Raw genomic sequence first — 16489 nt, 5'->3', positions numbered from 1 at the left:
ATAGAGTATAATTTAGGCATGCTACCAGGAATGTGTGAGGGTTCTCTAACATGGTTAATATTTTTTATATCTATGAAAATTATTTTCTTTGTGTCATGCTAGTGTTCATGGAAGTTGACCAAGGCCTCTTCCCAGTAACCTTTTCACAGATTGTTTTGGCACCAGCTTAGACAATGTAATGCAGAGCGAGTGTATGGGAATGCACTTATATAGTTCATTTCCTGACTCTTAATTCAGATCATATGGCAATTTGGGCAAAGTGTGATGTGATATACGTGCGACAAAATACATGGTTCTAGACACAGCAAAGGCCATTTGATTCTTTTTCAATGTATTGGATTCAGTATTTGTTTCTTACTAATGTTATCTTGATAATGAGTGATATGTGTTATTTTTCTCTAAGATAATACCTGAAGTCTTGTTCATTATGCTTTGATTGTATGTTGCTAGGGCAGAGCTGCAAATAATTATTTCTTTATTTTTCTTGCTTTGGGACCTATGTGAAAACACTAAGACCTTTTGTTATCTCAATTTTACATAGATTCCTGCTAAGCTATGGTTAGATCAATCTAGGTTGAAACCACAAAGCTTTAGGAAGCAGAATTTTACTGTGAGTTTGTGGCTACAGTTCTCAAACAGTACTTTCAATGTTGTGACTTCAGACTATGTGATATGCTTATAGCAAAGGGTGGATATGTAGGGACTGGCAAAATACCTGGTTCTGAAGGAAGGTGGGGGCATGATTTAAAAGGGTCTAATCAATTTTATTATGAAATTTATTATGAACCAGAAATTTCTTCCTTGATTTCAGAACTTTTGTAAAGAAAACTAATTTCCTGAGCATGACAGCAGATAGCCTGCCTGACAGCACTGCCTGGCAAGTGTCCTCTTGTTTCTGAAGTATAGAGTCAAATCTTCTTTCCCTCAGAAAACTGAGAGAAACTTTTGTTTATGATCTGCTTGCCTGTGGGGAAGACTGGGAAGGTTAACATGTAAAAGATGTAAATTTGTACAGGTTGTCACCTGGTTCTGCTAGAGGGATAGAGAGACTATACTTCTTTGGAAGCAAGTCCCAGTTGTATTGCATAGATTAGATATTTGCCATTACCGATGTACTTATATGTGTTTGGAACCCTTCAAAACAGAGGAGGAAGCATTACAGGAAATGCTTACCTGTAGTAACTGCTTCAAGCTTAGCTCCCTGTGGATGTTCTCTTCAAAGTCTGTATAAAATGCATGTTATAAAAGTGTAATTGGCAAAACTATTTAGTTTAGAGATGCAACTGATTATTGACTGTCTTTTTGGTTTTCTGAGGTGGAGAAAATACACAGAGGTGATCCAATTGATGGATTTCTTTATCCTGCGAAGAAAATACCACCAGCAGCAAAAAGCGATGCTGAGCAAGAAAAGGCATCTCAGAATGTTACTTCACCAAAAGCAGACCCTTTGTTAAAGCCAAATATGGAGACCACACCTGCATCACTCAGTAGCGACTTCAAGGCAAAAGTTGTTGGCATCTTGCTGAAGTATTCCAATGGTCTTTGGGCTCATGCACTTCCCAAAGTGTACCAAGACACTTACCAAGTAAAATTTCCAGAAGACATTCTAAATAATTTAGAGTTGCTGTCAGATGTATGTATTGTGGATTATGTATCTGAAGTCCCCAGAAAGGCGATCCTCTATGCTAAACCCCAGAAATGCATTGATGAAAATCTGAATGTCACTGAGAAAGTCAAGAGGCATGATGATGTGAAGGCCACAGCTGAACAGCAGTATGAAGAATCCAAGGACCAGTTCCCAGAAAACATAACTGTTCCTTCTCTAATTATTCCATCAGAAGGATCTGTGTCCATCATGGTGTTAGAATTGAAAAACACTAATGAGGTCCTTATTAGGCAAGTTTATATTTTGGAATCTTCCTTTTTTGCTTTATTTATAAATCTACACGTTCATATTGTGCAGGTTGCCAGAAAAAAATAGATGAACAGGAGGTTTCAGGACTTTATTATTTACTTATTTTGCTAATGAAAATTTAAAATCCTTTTCTTTGCATGTTTAAATGGAAATTTTCTGAAACTTTTTCTCTCCTGAACCAATTACTTTTATCATAAGCTTTAACTTGTCTGAGAATTGAGGCAGATTTGACTTGCCACTGCAAGACTTTATAAAATAATCCAAAACCACAAAACACTATTCAGATATTACTATTCTGCTTATTAAAATGCTTTTTGCTTCTATAATGTACACTAATTAGGCATGACTTGAGTGCACTCAGATTCCACTTACGGAAAGATGAGCATTCATCCAGCAAAAAAATACTAGTGTTTCTTGATTTGGTTCCTAATCAGCCTGGTCTAAGGGGACAGGGTAAGAGGTGGATTGTTACATTACATCTGTTACTTCCAGCCTGCTATGCACATGTGACTTAACTCTACAAAATGTTCCTGTGCACCTTTTAGTTCTGGCACCATTTTTAACTTACTGTCCATGTGGAGTAATGGGTCTTAGCTTTCTAGTCTGTTATTTTAAGGATGTTTCCACTAAGTATTTCTGATGAATACTTTGAGTACTGTGGATTAAAATACCATATGACATTGAACTGAGGGTGGTTATGTAAAAATTTCTCTACAAAGCAGCTGTTCCCAAATTTTGAACTGTGCTTCTTGGACAGTATTGAAGTTTCTCAGTTTGTCAGCTTTGTGTAGGTACATGATGATAATTACTGGTGTCTTGGTCCTAGTTATGAAAATTATTACTCAGGGTTTTCCAGGTACTTCATGGGCAGGGTCATTTATTGTGATATGATGAAACTAGCCCTGAAGGGATTTGGGTTTTTTGCCATGACAAGAAATATTTATGTAGACAGATAGGGAGGAAACAGTGCATGGGCTCTTCTTTTCCTACGTGTCCTAACAGCCTCTTTCTGCTCACGTACACAAGAACTGTGTAGCTGCTGTTGGTTGGTGTTGATTTTTTCAGGATCAATAAAATCAAGATTCCTAACTCAATCTCAGGGATGGAGAAATATCTCTTTACTTTCTTGGTATGTGGCTACATTTTTTGTCTGAAACCTTTCACTTGCAGTACAAATGAAGGCAATGCTGAAAGGTGCTGGTTTTGATGCTGTTTCTGTTTTGAGACATGCATCAATTCTCAAATAATTGTAATTTAGTCAGAATAAAAGTGAGATGATAGAAACACTCCTAGATATTTGCTAGACATTCACAACAGTGTTTGAAGACAGAGATGATACACTAGGTACTGTAGTTGAATTCTCACAAGAAATAATGAATGAAATAGAGAGTGAAGCAGGAAATTCTGAAAGATTCTTCTGCTTGCTCTTGAGTTACTCTGTCTGTTAGGTATCCTTATGAAACAAATGTTCAAGAAACTTTTGGGTCATGCATACGTGACTGTCACCCCTCTTTATCTCCATTACAAAGTAGATTAATACAGAAACAAAAAGGCTGTTTCTAGGAAAATCAGAGTTCCCTGGGATGTTGAGAGATTTAGCATAATCTTTGTAACAGAGTTATATTGTTGTATTACAATACCTGCAATATCTCTGGGCATATAATCTAAACTATGTGGTAGAATTGAGTAGTATCATGATCTCTGTGACCAAGCTGAAACAGTAGCTAGTAATACAAATTTGTGGTTAAGTTTTCCTTTTGTCTGACTCTAATCTGAAGCATTCAGAACTTCCCATTTGGATTTTCTAGAAAGTTTATATACTTGATTTAAGAAGACTAGTGTAACACGAACAGCATTAATATGAACATTAGGTCAGCAGCCAAATACCAAGATAAAACTGTTGTACAAGAGAAAACAGCACTTGGTTTAGCAGCTAATTTTTAAAGATACTTTAGATGCTTTTAGATCACTTTAGACCATAGTGAAAACCAGATTAAGATGGTGTTTGTTAGTGACCGAGTAACTTTTTTGTCCTAAAAAGAGAAGAGTTTGGAGATGGATGTCTTAGAAAATGTATATAATTTATTCATATGTGCATGTAAATGTTCTTATGTTTCTATTCACCTTTTTTGAAGTTGCATCCCAACTTTTGGTTTGGTTTTTTGTTTCTTTGTTGTTTTTTTTTTTTCTTGTAAAATATTGTAGGTATGTGGGCAAAGAGTATTCTTCTGCCCAGGAACAAATGGAAGATGAAATGAAAGCATACTACAGTCAGAACAGTGCAGTGTCATCAGCTCAGTCTCTGAGTGTTGGGCAGCTTGTTGCAGTACATGCTGAAGAAGATGCCTGGTTGCGTGCACGGATAATTTCTCTGGAGGACAACAGAGTAAAGGCAAGCAATTATCTCTTCTGGCACTTGGAGAAAGAAGTGAGACAAGCTTGGGTTTTAGATACACAGTAGATTCTTAAATATGCTGCACTAGTATTCTTTGTTTTCTTGCCCTGAAGTGCTTCTATTTTCAGGTATATGAGAAGTTAAGACCTTGTAGAAGTTATACAGTTGACAAAATTAAATGGTCTTTCAGGTTTTTCTCCATTAATAGTTTGAGTTTGGGAGTTTTGGTTTTGGTTTTAAAAGGAGCTGGGCCCTGTAGCACTTTGGTACTGAATATGTACCTTTGATAGGAGGAATGGAGGAGGAGGTTTGAGGGGGACACAAGAAGAGAAAGGGAAGGACAGCATTCGTTTGCTCCTAGATCTTGTACTGAAGTATCTCTAGTGTGCACTAAACAGGAAAAAAAAAAAAAAAAAAGAAGAAAACAAAAGAAAAAGAAACCAAAACAAAAATTTGCCCCTTCCAGACAAATCTGGTGTTTTGGGAGTTATGTCATATGTATTTTAGTTTAACCCCACTGACATTATTTAACTCCTCTGTTAAAAAATTTTCCTGTGCCAAACAGACTCTTCTTGCCATCTGCAGTGAAGTTAGAACATATATTAGAAGGATAAAAAAAGTTTAAAACTGCTCAGTTGTTTCTTGTCTAGTCAGTGTTAATGATACATCCTTAATATTTTTGTTTCTTTCCCCAGCCCTGCTTAACATACTTTTAAAGTTGAACCATTTTATAAATACTGAAATAACACATGTATTAGAATTGAGTTTTTTCTGAAAGTTAGTATGATACTCTTCAGCTGTGAGTTGGAGTTGGGTGTCAAAATTTGGTCTTGTGAAAGAGAGGTCTTGTTGGGTTTAGAGAAGGGGCAAGAAAATTATTGGCATGCTTGCTTCTAATTTCTCCCTAGTCAGAGCTATCAACCCAAAGAAGGCTGCCACTTTATTGCAGCTTTTGATTATTATCCTCTGGCACAGTGTTCAGACCTCCTTTTTAGTATTTGCTATGCAGATATTTTGCAAGATAGAGTTTCAGAAAAAAGGTGTTGGAAGTCCCATCAAAGCCTTCCTTCTGTAACTTTAGCTCCAGTTATTTGCTGTCAGTAGTAGTTTCCATTCTAGTTTCCTGCATTGACTGTGGTATTTATATCAAAGTAAAGACAAGCTTAAATCAGAATTATTTTCTTAATGCTGTAAAAACAGTAGGCAAAACTTAAAATGGCACCTAAGTGGTATTTGACTTTTCAACACTTCCAAAACTTTGTAATAAAAATTGTGACTTTATTACCTTTCTTCACATAGTTTGAGATAGTACGTGCTGAATTCTTACAGCACAGTTCCTGTTTAAAGTTCAGATTCTGCAGAACTGTTGGAGAGGTTGGTTTTATAGAGATCTTGAGAAGGAGGCTTTTCCTGAAAATATGAAATTAATGGTACTAAACTGGCAAAAATTAATTTGTCTGTGGTTGTATAGAGAATGTGGCAACCGAATATAGTCTCCCTAGACTCAAGAAAACATAATTATATTCATGATCTTGTGCTTTTAATTCCCTTTCATCTTCTCAGGTATACTATGTTGATCATGGCTTTAATGAATTTGTTGAAAGCAACAGTGTGTGCAGACTGCAGAAACAGTTCAGATCACTTCCTTTTCAAGCTGCAAAGTGTAAACTGGCAGGTAAGAGAAAGGCAGTGCTGACCACACACATGCTTACTGCTATGCTTGCTGTTGGCACAGCTTATGTATTGAGGCCTCTGTGAGTCTGGGAGTTCTGATCCTTTTTTGTAATAGTTCTGTATGTGTTTGATAGATTTTGTTCTGCTTAGCTAGTCTAAGCAGACATGGGTATGTATGGAAAGAAGAAGGAAGGAAAAAAGCATGTGAAGAAGAGTTTTACAGAGAATCCTTGATATTAGAAGATGATTTTGTCCTGTACCTCTGTAATGGAGCTTAATTGTTTCAAATGTCTTTGTCCCTTTAATATACATGAGCCTAAAGAAATAAAAGGAAACATTTAAAGTAATGGTGTTGTGTCAAGCAATGTTTGTGTCAAGCACAACATTTTTTTTCCATAAGTGAAGGACATCTGTTGTGGCCAAATTAGGCAATATTTCTAAATATGAGCCTATTTAATTATTCTGAAGTGATCCTAGTGCTATTAGAAAGGTAAATTAGAAAATAAATTAGAATTTATTTTCCATTTACTTTCCATTTAACTTTCCATTTTTTTCTACACATTTGCCTCAGCTCTTTCTGAAGAGGGACTTTTTCTTTTCAATTCTGCCCTGCCCCCAAAGATAGCTTTCTTTGATAAAAAGGTAGAAATTAAGTAGATTCCAAGTAGTAGGGGGGTAGTAAAACTTCTGTACACAAAGAGGTACGGTGTGTCTTACAGGACTGGAAGCCTTCTGTGATGATCCTGTCCTAGTAAAGGCTGTGGAATCACAGACATGCTTCAAGATATTTGCTGTGGAAATACTGGAAAAGAGTGATATTCCTCTTCTTGTTCTCTATGACACTTCTGGAGAAGATGATATCAACATCAATGCTACTTGTCTGAAGGCATTGTATGACAAGTCCCTAGAACTTCACCTGCAGGTACCATTGTCCTGTATCCTCCTTAATTATTAAAAATCATTGACTGTTGAGGTCTTAGATGGACAAAAAATAGTAGTCAGAAATTTGCTAAATTTTGTGGGGGTTTTTTTTTTCCCTTTCTTGTCACACTCTTACTGTTGCAGGTAGATGCACTATATACCAATGTCAGAGTAACCAGTGTTTCCTCTGATGGCAGCCTGTATTGTCAAGTGCCATCCAAAGGCTTGTCTCGACTTTCTGAAATATTGCAGAAACTAGAAGACTACTTTCTTTACAAGGTAAGTTCCACGGTGAGAGGAGTAGTGAAGTCATGCAGCATTTCTCCAGAGAGTACCAATAATTTTCCTTGCACATAAGTTAAAGTTTCTGTGGTAGCCATAGACTATTCAAAAAGGCTAAAAGTTCTCTTTCTGGTTTGGGGTTTTCTGGCATGCACCTTTCAGTGTAAAAAGTGTCTTTTGATGCTTTCTTTTCAATGTCAAAGTGACGTATAGGAGACATTTTGAAAAGTCTTAAGTTGCTTTAAAATAGGCATGTGGTGGAGAAGTCTGGTGTTCCACCAGCCATTTACAGATACATGCAGCATCCTTACTTGTCTCAAGGGAATTTAGGTCAAAGAGAAGAAATCTTAAGAGAATCTAATTTGTAAGAATTAAGATTTTGTAGTTCAGCTGAGCCTGACAAAATCAAATCAAGCAACACAAATCCTTGGAGGTCCTGTTAGAATTGCTGCTTGTGAAACTACGCTGCCAAAGTGTTTTAGGTGTAGAAGTTTAGCTTTAGACCTGTTGTTGCGACCAACTGGTAATATTTTATACTGAACACGATTCATTATCAGGATTCAGTTTCAAGCAAGCTAAACACTGAAAGAAAGTGTATAAATATTTTGCTAAAGTTGCTAAAGTTTAGCAGCACAAGTTGATAAAAGTTGCTAAAATATTTAGCAGCACAAAGACAGTAAGGAAGGCAGCCATATAGGTGTTTCAAGAATTGGTATTCTTGGGAGAGAGTGCTTGTTATTTTCTTGGTGCTATCAAAGAAAGAGATTCTGATTCTTTTAATATCAGGCTTTGCAGTTTCTCTACAGGGTTTTAAATATTTTGCCCAAGAATTTAAACAAGGTATTGATTGTTCTAGTTAGGTGTTGATTGTTCTTCAGATGGAGTTTCCCTACTTTTTATAGTGTGGCTGTTGTCTTGTTATGTTATTTAGGATTATCATGGTACCTGACACCCCTATAAGACTTGCATTTGAGTTAGCAGTAAATTTGGTTTGTTACACGTCTCAAGAAATTGTATGTTCTAGAATATAAGCTAGGAGCTTCTTCACTTGTCTGTCATAGCTCTTAACTGCTCTTGCTTTTCAAGTCAAGTAATTGTTGGTGATTTCTTAGTCTTATTTCCAAATGTGGCTTTTTACCCCGTCACTTCATGTTCTCCCAATTTCCCTGTAAGATACAGAGTTTGGGATGAAAAGGTTTACCAGGTGGGGAAGTTTAAAGCAATGTGATAAGAAGTGTTTCTAAAGCCAGAAATATACTTTTTATTTGAAACAGAGCTTTTGCTTCTCAGTACTGTTTATGCCATGTGTTGCTTTTGAAATGGTTAGTTGAATGCCAGATAGTAATAGCTCTGTGCTTTTTGACTCCTGTTTTTATATTTGCAGCAGACATCTGAGTTCAATGTGTTGCTACCTTTCTGTGGCAAAATCTGCTTGTTTCCTTCCAAAGGAAAATTGGCACGTGTAGAGGTAAGAAGTATTCAAAAAGCAACTAGAATTTGCCCACATAGAAATGTCTCTTCTTGTCGTTCAACTCACTCTGAATGTTTAGTTTCTATGAAATATTTTATAATGCATGTGTCACTGTTGGATTTTTAACCTCAAAATTATGCTCTTGCTTTCTCCTTTCAGATAAAAATTATTCACACTAGACGGGCACTTGATGTGCAATTTATGGACAGTGGAACAGCTGCAACTGTAAAAGTATCAGAACTCAAAGAAATCCCACCACAATTCCTGAGAGAAGTAATTGCAATACCTCCTCAGGTATAAAGACATGTTAAAGTTAACCTGTATTAGATCTCCTGGCAGTGTTTCTGGTGCTGCTACCTCAAGGTTTATGTACTGAAATTCTGTTTTGTTTCACAGCATTCAACATTGCAGTGTATTTTATTGTGCATCTTCGACTGAAATAAATCACAGTGTAGTCCTGTGAGTTGGTGGATGCTGTGTATGTGTCATGGTACTGGATTTGCATTTTGCTCTTTCTCTTTCTGTTTGTCATGCATGATTGACTCTGTCAGCATTATTCTCTGAACTGGACCAGCTTTCATATTACTAGATTATAATTTGTATACTTAATTCTGTTCTTAGGCTTTGAAGTGCTGTCTGGCAGATCTGCCTCCTAACACTGGCATGTGGACTCCAGATGCTGTACTGTGGCTGAGAGATGCTGTAATAAATTGTCCTGAATTTAGCATGAAGGTAAGTAGTCAAAATGCCTATGAGACCTGAACTCATATAGGCATGTGAAAAGAGCATTGGAAGAACAACTTCAAAAGCTTAACAACTAATCACATTGGTTTTTGTTACAGAAGTGCAGAAGTTTGTATCCAGCTAAAGGACATAAATTCTATACAAAGTTCTTTTCTTAGCAAATTTGTTAGAAAACTTACTTGCTTAGGCCTGTTAGAATCTTCTTTTCCCCTCTGCTGTGAATTTAGCAATTTTCACAGCAGTTGTTCATTTTACTGTCCAAGTACAAATATGCAGCTAGAGTTATTTTGCCACTGATAAGAAAGAAACGTAGTTCTCATGTTTCAGCACATAAAAATATACAACTTCTGAGTTAATCTTGAGTTAGTTTTATGCCTCTTGTGAGCAAAGCTTTTTCTCCTTCTAGTCTTTGAAAGCAATTTTATTTTTTGTTTGCTTTTTCTATATGATTTTAGTTTAGTATATGCTTTATATAGTTAGAATTTTTCTTATCTTTGAGATTAACTTGTTTCCATTTGCAATGTGTCCTAGCCGGTTTAACTAACTGAAAATACCGTTCTAAAGGAAATCTATTATAACTACAGACTAAACAAAGATAATGTCTTCTTAACCTTTTGATTCCAGCTACTTGTCAGACACTTTGAAAAAGTGCTTTTTAGCTTTCCATAACCTTCTTACTTGCTTTAGTCTAGACCTCTACTCTGAGATTTACACCTGTTGCACCTGGCTTTTCTAGACATCCTCTTCCAAAAGAGGTGCTTGAATTTGGTGCTCATTTTTGCTGTATTAAAAAATAGCAGATGCATGCTTTAATTGCAGAAAGGTTTTATTCCTGGCTAGGAACATCAGAAGCGTCTTTAAAAGAATGTTGCATACTTTGTCAAATTAAAATTTAAGTGCTTTACTATTAATAATGTTAGCATATCTGATGGTAAATAGGAAATATTTTTATGTCAGTGGTTCAAAATTACATGTGAGAGAAACCTGGAAGCTTTTTTCATTTTTTTTTTTCATCTAATTTAGCAGGCCTCATTTCCCATAATGACCAAAATATAGTTTAAAGGATTAGTGTTATTATTTAATAAGATGTTTAGATCTGTGTGGACACTGGCTACTGTTCTTCTGAAATCAAGAATTCTACACACAGTACTGTGATTGAACCTGTTGGACGGAGCAAAATTCAAGTTTTGTGTTTGCTTTAAGTTAGTGGAATTGCTGCAGGTGGTTTTTATCTTTCTATCTTTTTATCTGCTGTGAAGGGCTTATTACCCTTAACTTCTTTAATATCTTTGGGAGAACACTGAAACTGTTTCTGTGCATAAATGTAATGGGCTGTTGCTGTTTTAGTCTTCTGTACAAAATCAGATGTGCCTTTAATAGTTACTAACTGGTTGTTAAATGGTATTTTGTGTTCCAAGGTGATTAAACAGGATGCTTCAAAAGGAATTGCACACATTTACTTGTTTGCTCCAGAGAATTTCCCAGACATGGATCGTAGCATCAATAGACAGATCAAAAATGCAGACTTGTGGAAGCATCAGAAAGATGTTTTCTTGAGTGTGGCACCCAGTGGGACTGGCTTCACAAAAGCTGTAGGTGATGCTGTTCCAGCTCTACAGTTACCTAGTGGGAAGCTGGAGAAGAGTTTCCCTGATTCATGCAGAGAACCTGGCAGTGCAGTGTCCACCATTGAGATGCCGCCTCCTCTACCCTTGCCAAAGCCTGGTGACCTCATGGATATCTATGTCTCGGTTGCCTGCCATCCCGGTCATTTCGTTGTCCAGCCTTGGAATGAGCTTAATAATCTGTATGCCCTAATGGAAGAAATGATCTTGTACTACAGCAGGGCAGAAGAGAAACCTGTGACCATTGAAAAAAATAAGCTGTATGCAGCTAAAATTGGAGATGAGTAAGTAGATACTTAAATTACTTAAAATCTTTGAAAGCAAGCTTAACTCTGCTAAGCTAGGCAAGCCTAGCTTTGCTTAGTCTGCATTGTTAACAACATAGCAGATGTCTAATGATATCTGAGAGATTAAGGGAGTAAATGAGATTGCCGTCTCTTCATGCTTCCAGATTGTAGCTGGGATAGTTGACTTTTCAGCTAAATGCAGGTTTGGGAAGCCTGAGACACGTAGGTTAAGATCTTTTCGTTGTGCGTTGTTTTTCTGGTGCTTTGACAGTGTGTGAATATGAATTCAAATGGTCTGTTCTTGTTCTCCCCCCTTTTAGGTGGTACAGGGTCATAATAAAAGGCATTCTTAGAAATGGGTTTTTGTCAGTGTATGAGCTGGACTATGGCAAACATGAGTTTGTCAGCGTAGGGAAAGTACAGCCACTCCTGGATACGTTCAGAAGACTACCTTTCCAAGCTATCACAGCTCAGCTTGCAGGTAGGTATCAAGCATTTGCAATTGTTTTTGTTGAAGCCTTACATCAGTGAGCATATGAAATGAACAGAAATGTAAAGTGGAAAAAAGTCGAAGCTTATGTCCTTGAGCTTTTTCTACACCTTTATGTCCTGCTTTTATTCTTGGCATAGGTGGTGATGATTCTGTTTAATTATTTTTGTTTGTTTAATTTAATGCAGCACTTTAAGATACCATCTTTGAGAATGAAGACTCTTTAAACTTTCCCAGCAGCTGCTTTTCATGGTCATAAAATTTATTATTTAACGTGTGTGATATCTACTATGCAAAAGACACAGGGAAATAAAAACCTAATGTTACTTGGATCCTTTAATGTAGCCAATTACCAAGTGTGAAAGTTATAATATGTCTGTTGTTAAGAACCTAATGTTCTGATTATCATAGTTTACATAAACTTAGGAACCTAGATGTTGAATTTGTAGGGGATTTTTTTAATATATATCTTGACCCTATTGTAATTTACAGTTCTCCAGTGCATATTTGGAATCCAGAGTTGTCTGAAATCTATTGGTTTTCTCAGACAAGCAAAGAACTCCATGAGGGGATGGGGCTTTCAATAAGCTTACATAAGATAATTTCCTTGAGAATGTGGCACATAAAAGTGTGCATGCATCTGAGAGAATTTCAAAAATAAAACTTGATCTCTCCTTGCTGTCTTTTCTTTAATTTGAAAATTTTTCATTCATTTCTGTTTTGTGTTTGGATGTATATGTCTCATCTTAGTCAGCTGCTGCTTTCTGATGCTATTTGGTCAGCACTGCTCTAGATTTCAGTCACAGAATATACTTGTTGGAAGTGACAGGTGACAGAGTTAGTGCCCTGTGCCTAATGTGGATTTGCTTTCCTGCATAGCCTCAGTGTGACCTTGGGGGTTGTTTTAAACTAGTGATGTGTGATGGATGTGCTACCGACAGGCTGGGGTCCTCGGCATGCAGTACTGTAATGTGGCTGAGTTCTAGCAGTGTCTGTCTTCTGGAGGATCCAGCCCAGCAAGCCTGTGTCACTGAGTCTCCCAAATAGCTAGCTAAATTGCCTCTGAGATGCTTCATATTGTCAAAGAAAGCCAGCTGAGCCTGGAAGATCAGTAGCTATTGTCCTGCTATTCTTCCACTTTTTTCTCTCTGTGTCTCTCATGCCTCTTAGTCGCTGATCTGTTTCCTTTTAAAATTCCATTTGCCTTCCCATTTGCATAATGCTTTCCTAGCATTAATTACTCTTCCTTAAGTGTTCTTTAACTATTGACTTTTAATTCCTTTTGGAATCTGCAGGCAGCTGTGTTCCTGTGTTGTCCTGTCAGTGGCAAGCTGCTGCTAATAGTAAAAGCAAAGTATTGTCGTTTTGCTGTTCTGCTTCTTTTATCCTTCAAGTGGCTTTTGGGTATTCCACCATGATATTTGGGCCCCTGTGTCCAGATGCCGTACACCAGCAGTGGTCTGGAGAACTGAATCCCAAGTCTGCAGGAGCCAGTTATTTCTAGGTGGATTGCAGCCATATTCAAAAACCTGTTTAGCTTCCAGCAGACTTGACTTTGTGGGATACTACTCTAAAAAAAGTAGGAGCAGTTGTGAGGCATTTAGGCATAATTTCTCTTTGTTTCTGCCCTCTGTATGTCTTGTTTGGGACGAAGGTTTAGCAGGTGCTTTAGTAACTGATGCTGCTTTGAGATGAAGAAAATCTAAAGCAAGGCCAATGGGACAAGTAATGTCAGCACCCTCAGGCTGAAGATAAAGGAAGTTTGTTTTGAAAGGATCTTTAGTTTCCTTTTTGTCATGGTTCCTGATAAGCCCTGGTCATGCAAGGCAGCTGATATTCTCTGAATTGCTCAGTGAGTCAATGCATTTGCCTTTCACTTCTGCAAACACATCATTATCTTTAAACTTCAAGAGAAAATAAATGTCCTAGTCTGTGTAATAATTAAGCTTGTTTGTGTGGGAGATGAGTGAGCCTGTGTTTTTATCTAGATTTAAGTTGCATGCATTAACATTTTAAAATATGTTTTCTCAAGTATTTAAACTCACACCACTTCTTTTAAACTTAGATTGTTCTACTCTATTAATGACCTTCTGTTTTGCTTCTTGTCCTAGGAGTGAAAAACCAGCAGTGGTCAGAAGAGGCATCAATAGTGTTTCGGAATCTGGTAGAGAAGAAGCCTTTTGTGGCACAGATACAGGCAGTTAATGACAGCACTAACTCTTGGGATCGAAAAATAGTGACTTTTCTTGTGGACACATCTCTTCCACATATTGATACATGGATTCATGATTTCGTGTCTCAAAGTCTTGTGGAATTTTCAAAGGGTGATTAATCATCACTTCTGCAATGTAGCAGCTTAGCAATAAAATGAGTAACAGGCTTTGAAGAGAAATATAACTACTACATGGCCTTGAAGACATAATGGGGATAAAATTGAAAAATCTGTGTTTGTTTAACAAGTTTGGATTCTGTTGACTTCAGTTGACTTTCTGAAAATTTTCATGTTGTTTACCATTGTAATGCTAGAATATTTGAGTAAAATTATTTTAAAAGTTATTTATCAATAAAACAATGTTCAATTTTGTTTTTGTGATCATTCCCAAATTTTGGAGGGATTTTTATCTCATAGCTGTTACTTAGAGTTATTACAGAGTAGTCCTTCCTTTAACAAGGTTTTTTATTTCTGAATTTATTGTCGGAGATGTGCATTATTGTTGAGTTTTTCCCTTTTCCTTAACTTGGTAAGTTTTGAATAGTGCCTTGTTTGGCATACTGTATTTGTGGGGCGGAGCATTCACAGACAGCTGTTCTTACTGCTCTGTTTGCTGTTCTTTAGCAGTTGTACCACTTTTCTGAATTCTCTGCTCCCCTCCTCACCCCTCCTCTCTGACCAGCTGCTAAATTCAAAGTATTCCTTTCCCTCATTTTTTGATAGCTTGTTTTCATGTATGCTTCTGAGAATCTTCAGAGGACTTCTGCTCCCTGGGGACAGGAGAAAGCAGTGTCCTATAAGCATGCAGATGGATGCTTGAAGTCCTTTGAACACAGTATTTTCAGCCTACTTTAGAACTTACTTTATTTTTGGTCTTAGAAATATTTAGAGGAGGTGTAGACATGATTATATTTCATAGTCTGCTCTCTCAAGTTAAATTTTCTTGCCATAGTCCCTCAAGATTGTTAAACACAATATTAAAGCTTTACATGAGGAATGCCAGCAATGGGATTTTTTTCTGCTGTGCTCGGCTCTGTAGTGTTTTTAGTAGGACACAAGCCAAGCTAAGAAATTCTGCTATAATGCTGTTTACAGGACTACAGGAGACTGGACAGAAAGGGAAACGAGGCTGAAAGGTGCTCTGTGTAATGGTAGGGTGGGAGAGAGAAAATGCATACTAATAGTATGAGCAAACAAGCTGTTTCAGCCTGTAGGACTTAAATTTACACTCCCTTAGTCTAATGCTGGTGGTGGTCTGGAGAAGGTCTGGGCTAAGCAGCAAGGAGTCCTCTTGGAAGTCTGGTGCATGTCTCTGTCTGGATGTACACTGGGTATAGCATAGCCCTTATGATTAGAGTGGGCAGCGATAAACCAGCAAACTGCTAGTCTAATGCAAGTTGCTACTTAACATGGTCCTCTCCATATTTAAGTGTGTTGAGGCTGAGACTTCTAAGTGTACTTCAGAAAGAGGTAGTATTAACAATGAAAATACTAATTAGTTTTCTGTATTAACTTCTTCAGCTGCCATGGCAGAGAAGGTGAAGAATGCAAGTGAAGAAAGCTGTGTGGTGATGAGCTACTGTAAGATAAACGTCAATGCAAATTTCCTCTGTTTAGGGTGGATTCTGAGTTGGAAAATTTCAATGACGTAGGACAGTAGAATGACAAGCACTCCTCTGAGCTCCTGAAGAGAGATTTCCTATGTAAGACCATATCTCACCTTCACAGCTCTGTAGGCTGATTGCTACAAGCCATTTTCATGGCAATAGAGCATTTTGCTGGAACTATTTGTAAGTTTCATGAGAAATATCTGGGTGGTGTTTGCAACCATTAAGGCTTGAGGGTCTGCTCTTTGTCAGAAGTTTATTTGTACCTCTGTACTGATGAGGCATAGTTTGTGACTCTTCACTTGTAGTATTAGAGGACAGACCCTGGCAGATGTTCAAGAGACTCAAGATGGTTTCCAAACTTGTCTGCCCCTTCTGAAATATGCCTCACCCTCTCCTTGGTTTTTGGTGGCTAAAAAGCCCAGGTCAGAAGCAAGGACACAATCCTACAGTGCCACGCGTTTGCGCAGCTCAGTGCTGGAGTTCCCAGAGGCTGGTTTGTATATAGGTAAAACAGACTGCAGTCTAACTGATCAGCAAACCCTTGGGCACCGCTGTACATCTGGTGAATTTTGTGCGTGCATGGAGCGTACACCCAACCCAAAGTTACTGACATGCTGCGTTCCATTCATATGCTGTGTCCAGAGGGGCTGCACTGATGTGTTTCTCCATCTTCATTCCCAGGATACAGTACCACCCTGGCCTTCAGCAGCTCCACTATTACTGCGTGACAGTACAGGTACTGCTCTGTCCTTGTGCAGAACTATGATTTTACACCTGCTTGCAGTGTTGCTCTCTTACCTCATGTAAGATCCCATCGGACATTTGCTCATTAACCTGCTAGTGCTCTTTGACACATTTCATGC

General features: G+C 37.6%; 1 protein-coding gene across 3 annotated transcripts in view; it reads left to right on the top strand.

Moving 5' to 3' along the window:
* TDRD7 (tudor domain containing 7) overlaps positions 1–14388 on the top strand; it is a 44970-nt gene extending 30582 nt beyond the window's left edge. For 2 of the 3 annotated variants that reach the window (XM_059873359.1, XM_059873361.1), the window contains 11 exons: positions 1316–1896; positions 4121–4307; positions 5874–5985; positions 6704–6906; positions 7050–7184; positions 8572–8655; positions 8818–8952; positions 9280–9390; positions 10821–11311; positions 11635–11795; positions 13916–14388. In XM_059873359.1, coding sequence (XP_059729342.1) covers positions 1316–1896; positions 4121–4307; positions 5874–5985; positions 6704–6906; positions 7050–7184; positions 8572–8655; positions 8818–8952; positions 9280–9390; positions 10821–11311; positions 11635–11795; positions 13916–14136 — 2421 coding nt within the window. In that variant the 3' untranslated portion in view covers positions 14137–14388. The remainder of the gene's footprint in view (positions 1–1315; positions 1897–4120; positions 4308–5873; positions 5986–6703; positions 6907–7049; positions 7185–8571; positions 8656–8817; positions 8953–9279; positions 9391–10820; positions 11312–11634; positions 11796–13915) is intronic. The other variant, XM_059873360.1, reaches the window with a different exon arrangement.
* The last annotated feature ends 2101 nt before the right edge of the window (positions 14389–16489 follow it).

Source organism: Haemorhous mexicanus, chromosome Z (genome assembly GCF_027477595.1).
Source record: "Haemorhous mexicanus isolate bHaeMex1 chromosome Z, bHaeMex1.pri, whole genome shotgun sequence".
NCBI classification, from domain to species: Eukaryota; Metazoa; Chordata; class Aves; order Passeriformes; family Fringillidae; genus Haemorhous; species Haemorhous mexicanus.
Note: the sequence above shows the minus strand (reverse complement) of the source record. Positions and strands in the feature narration are given on the sequence as shown.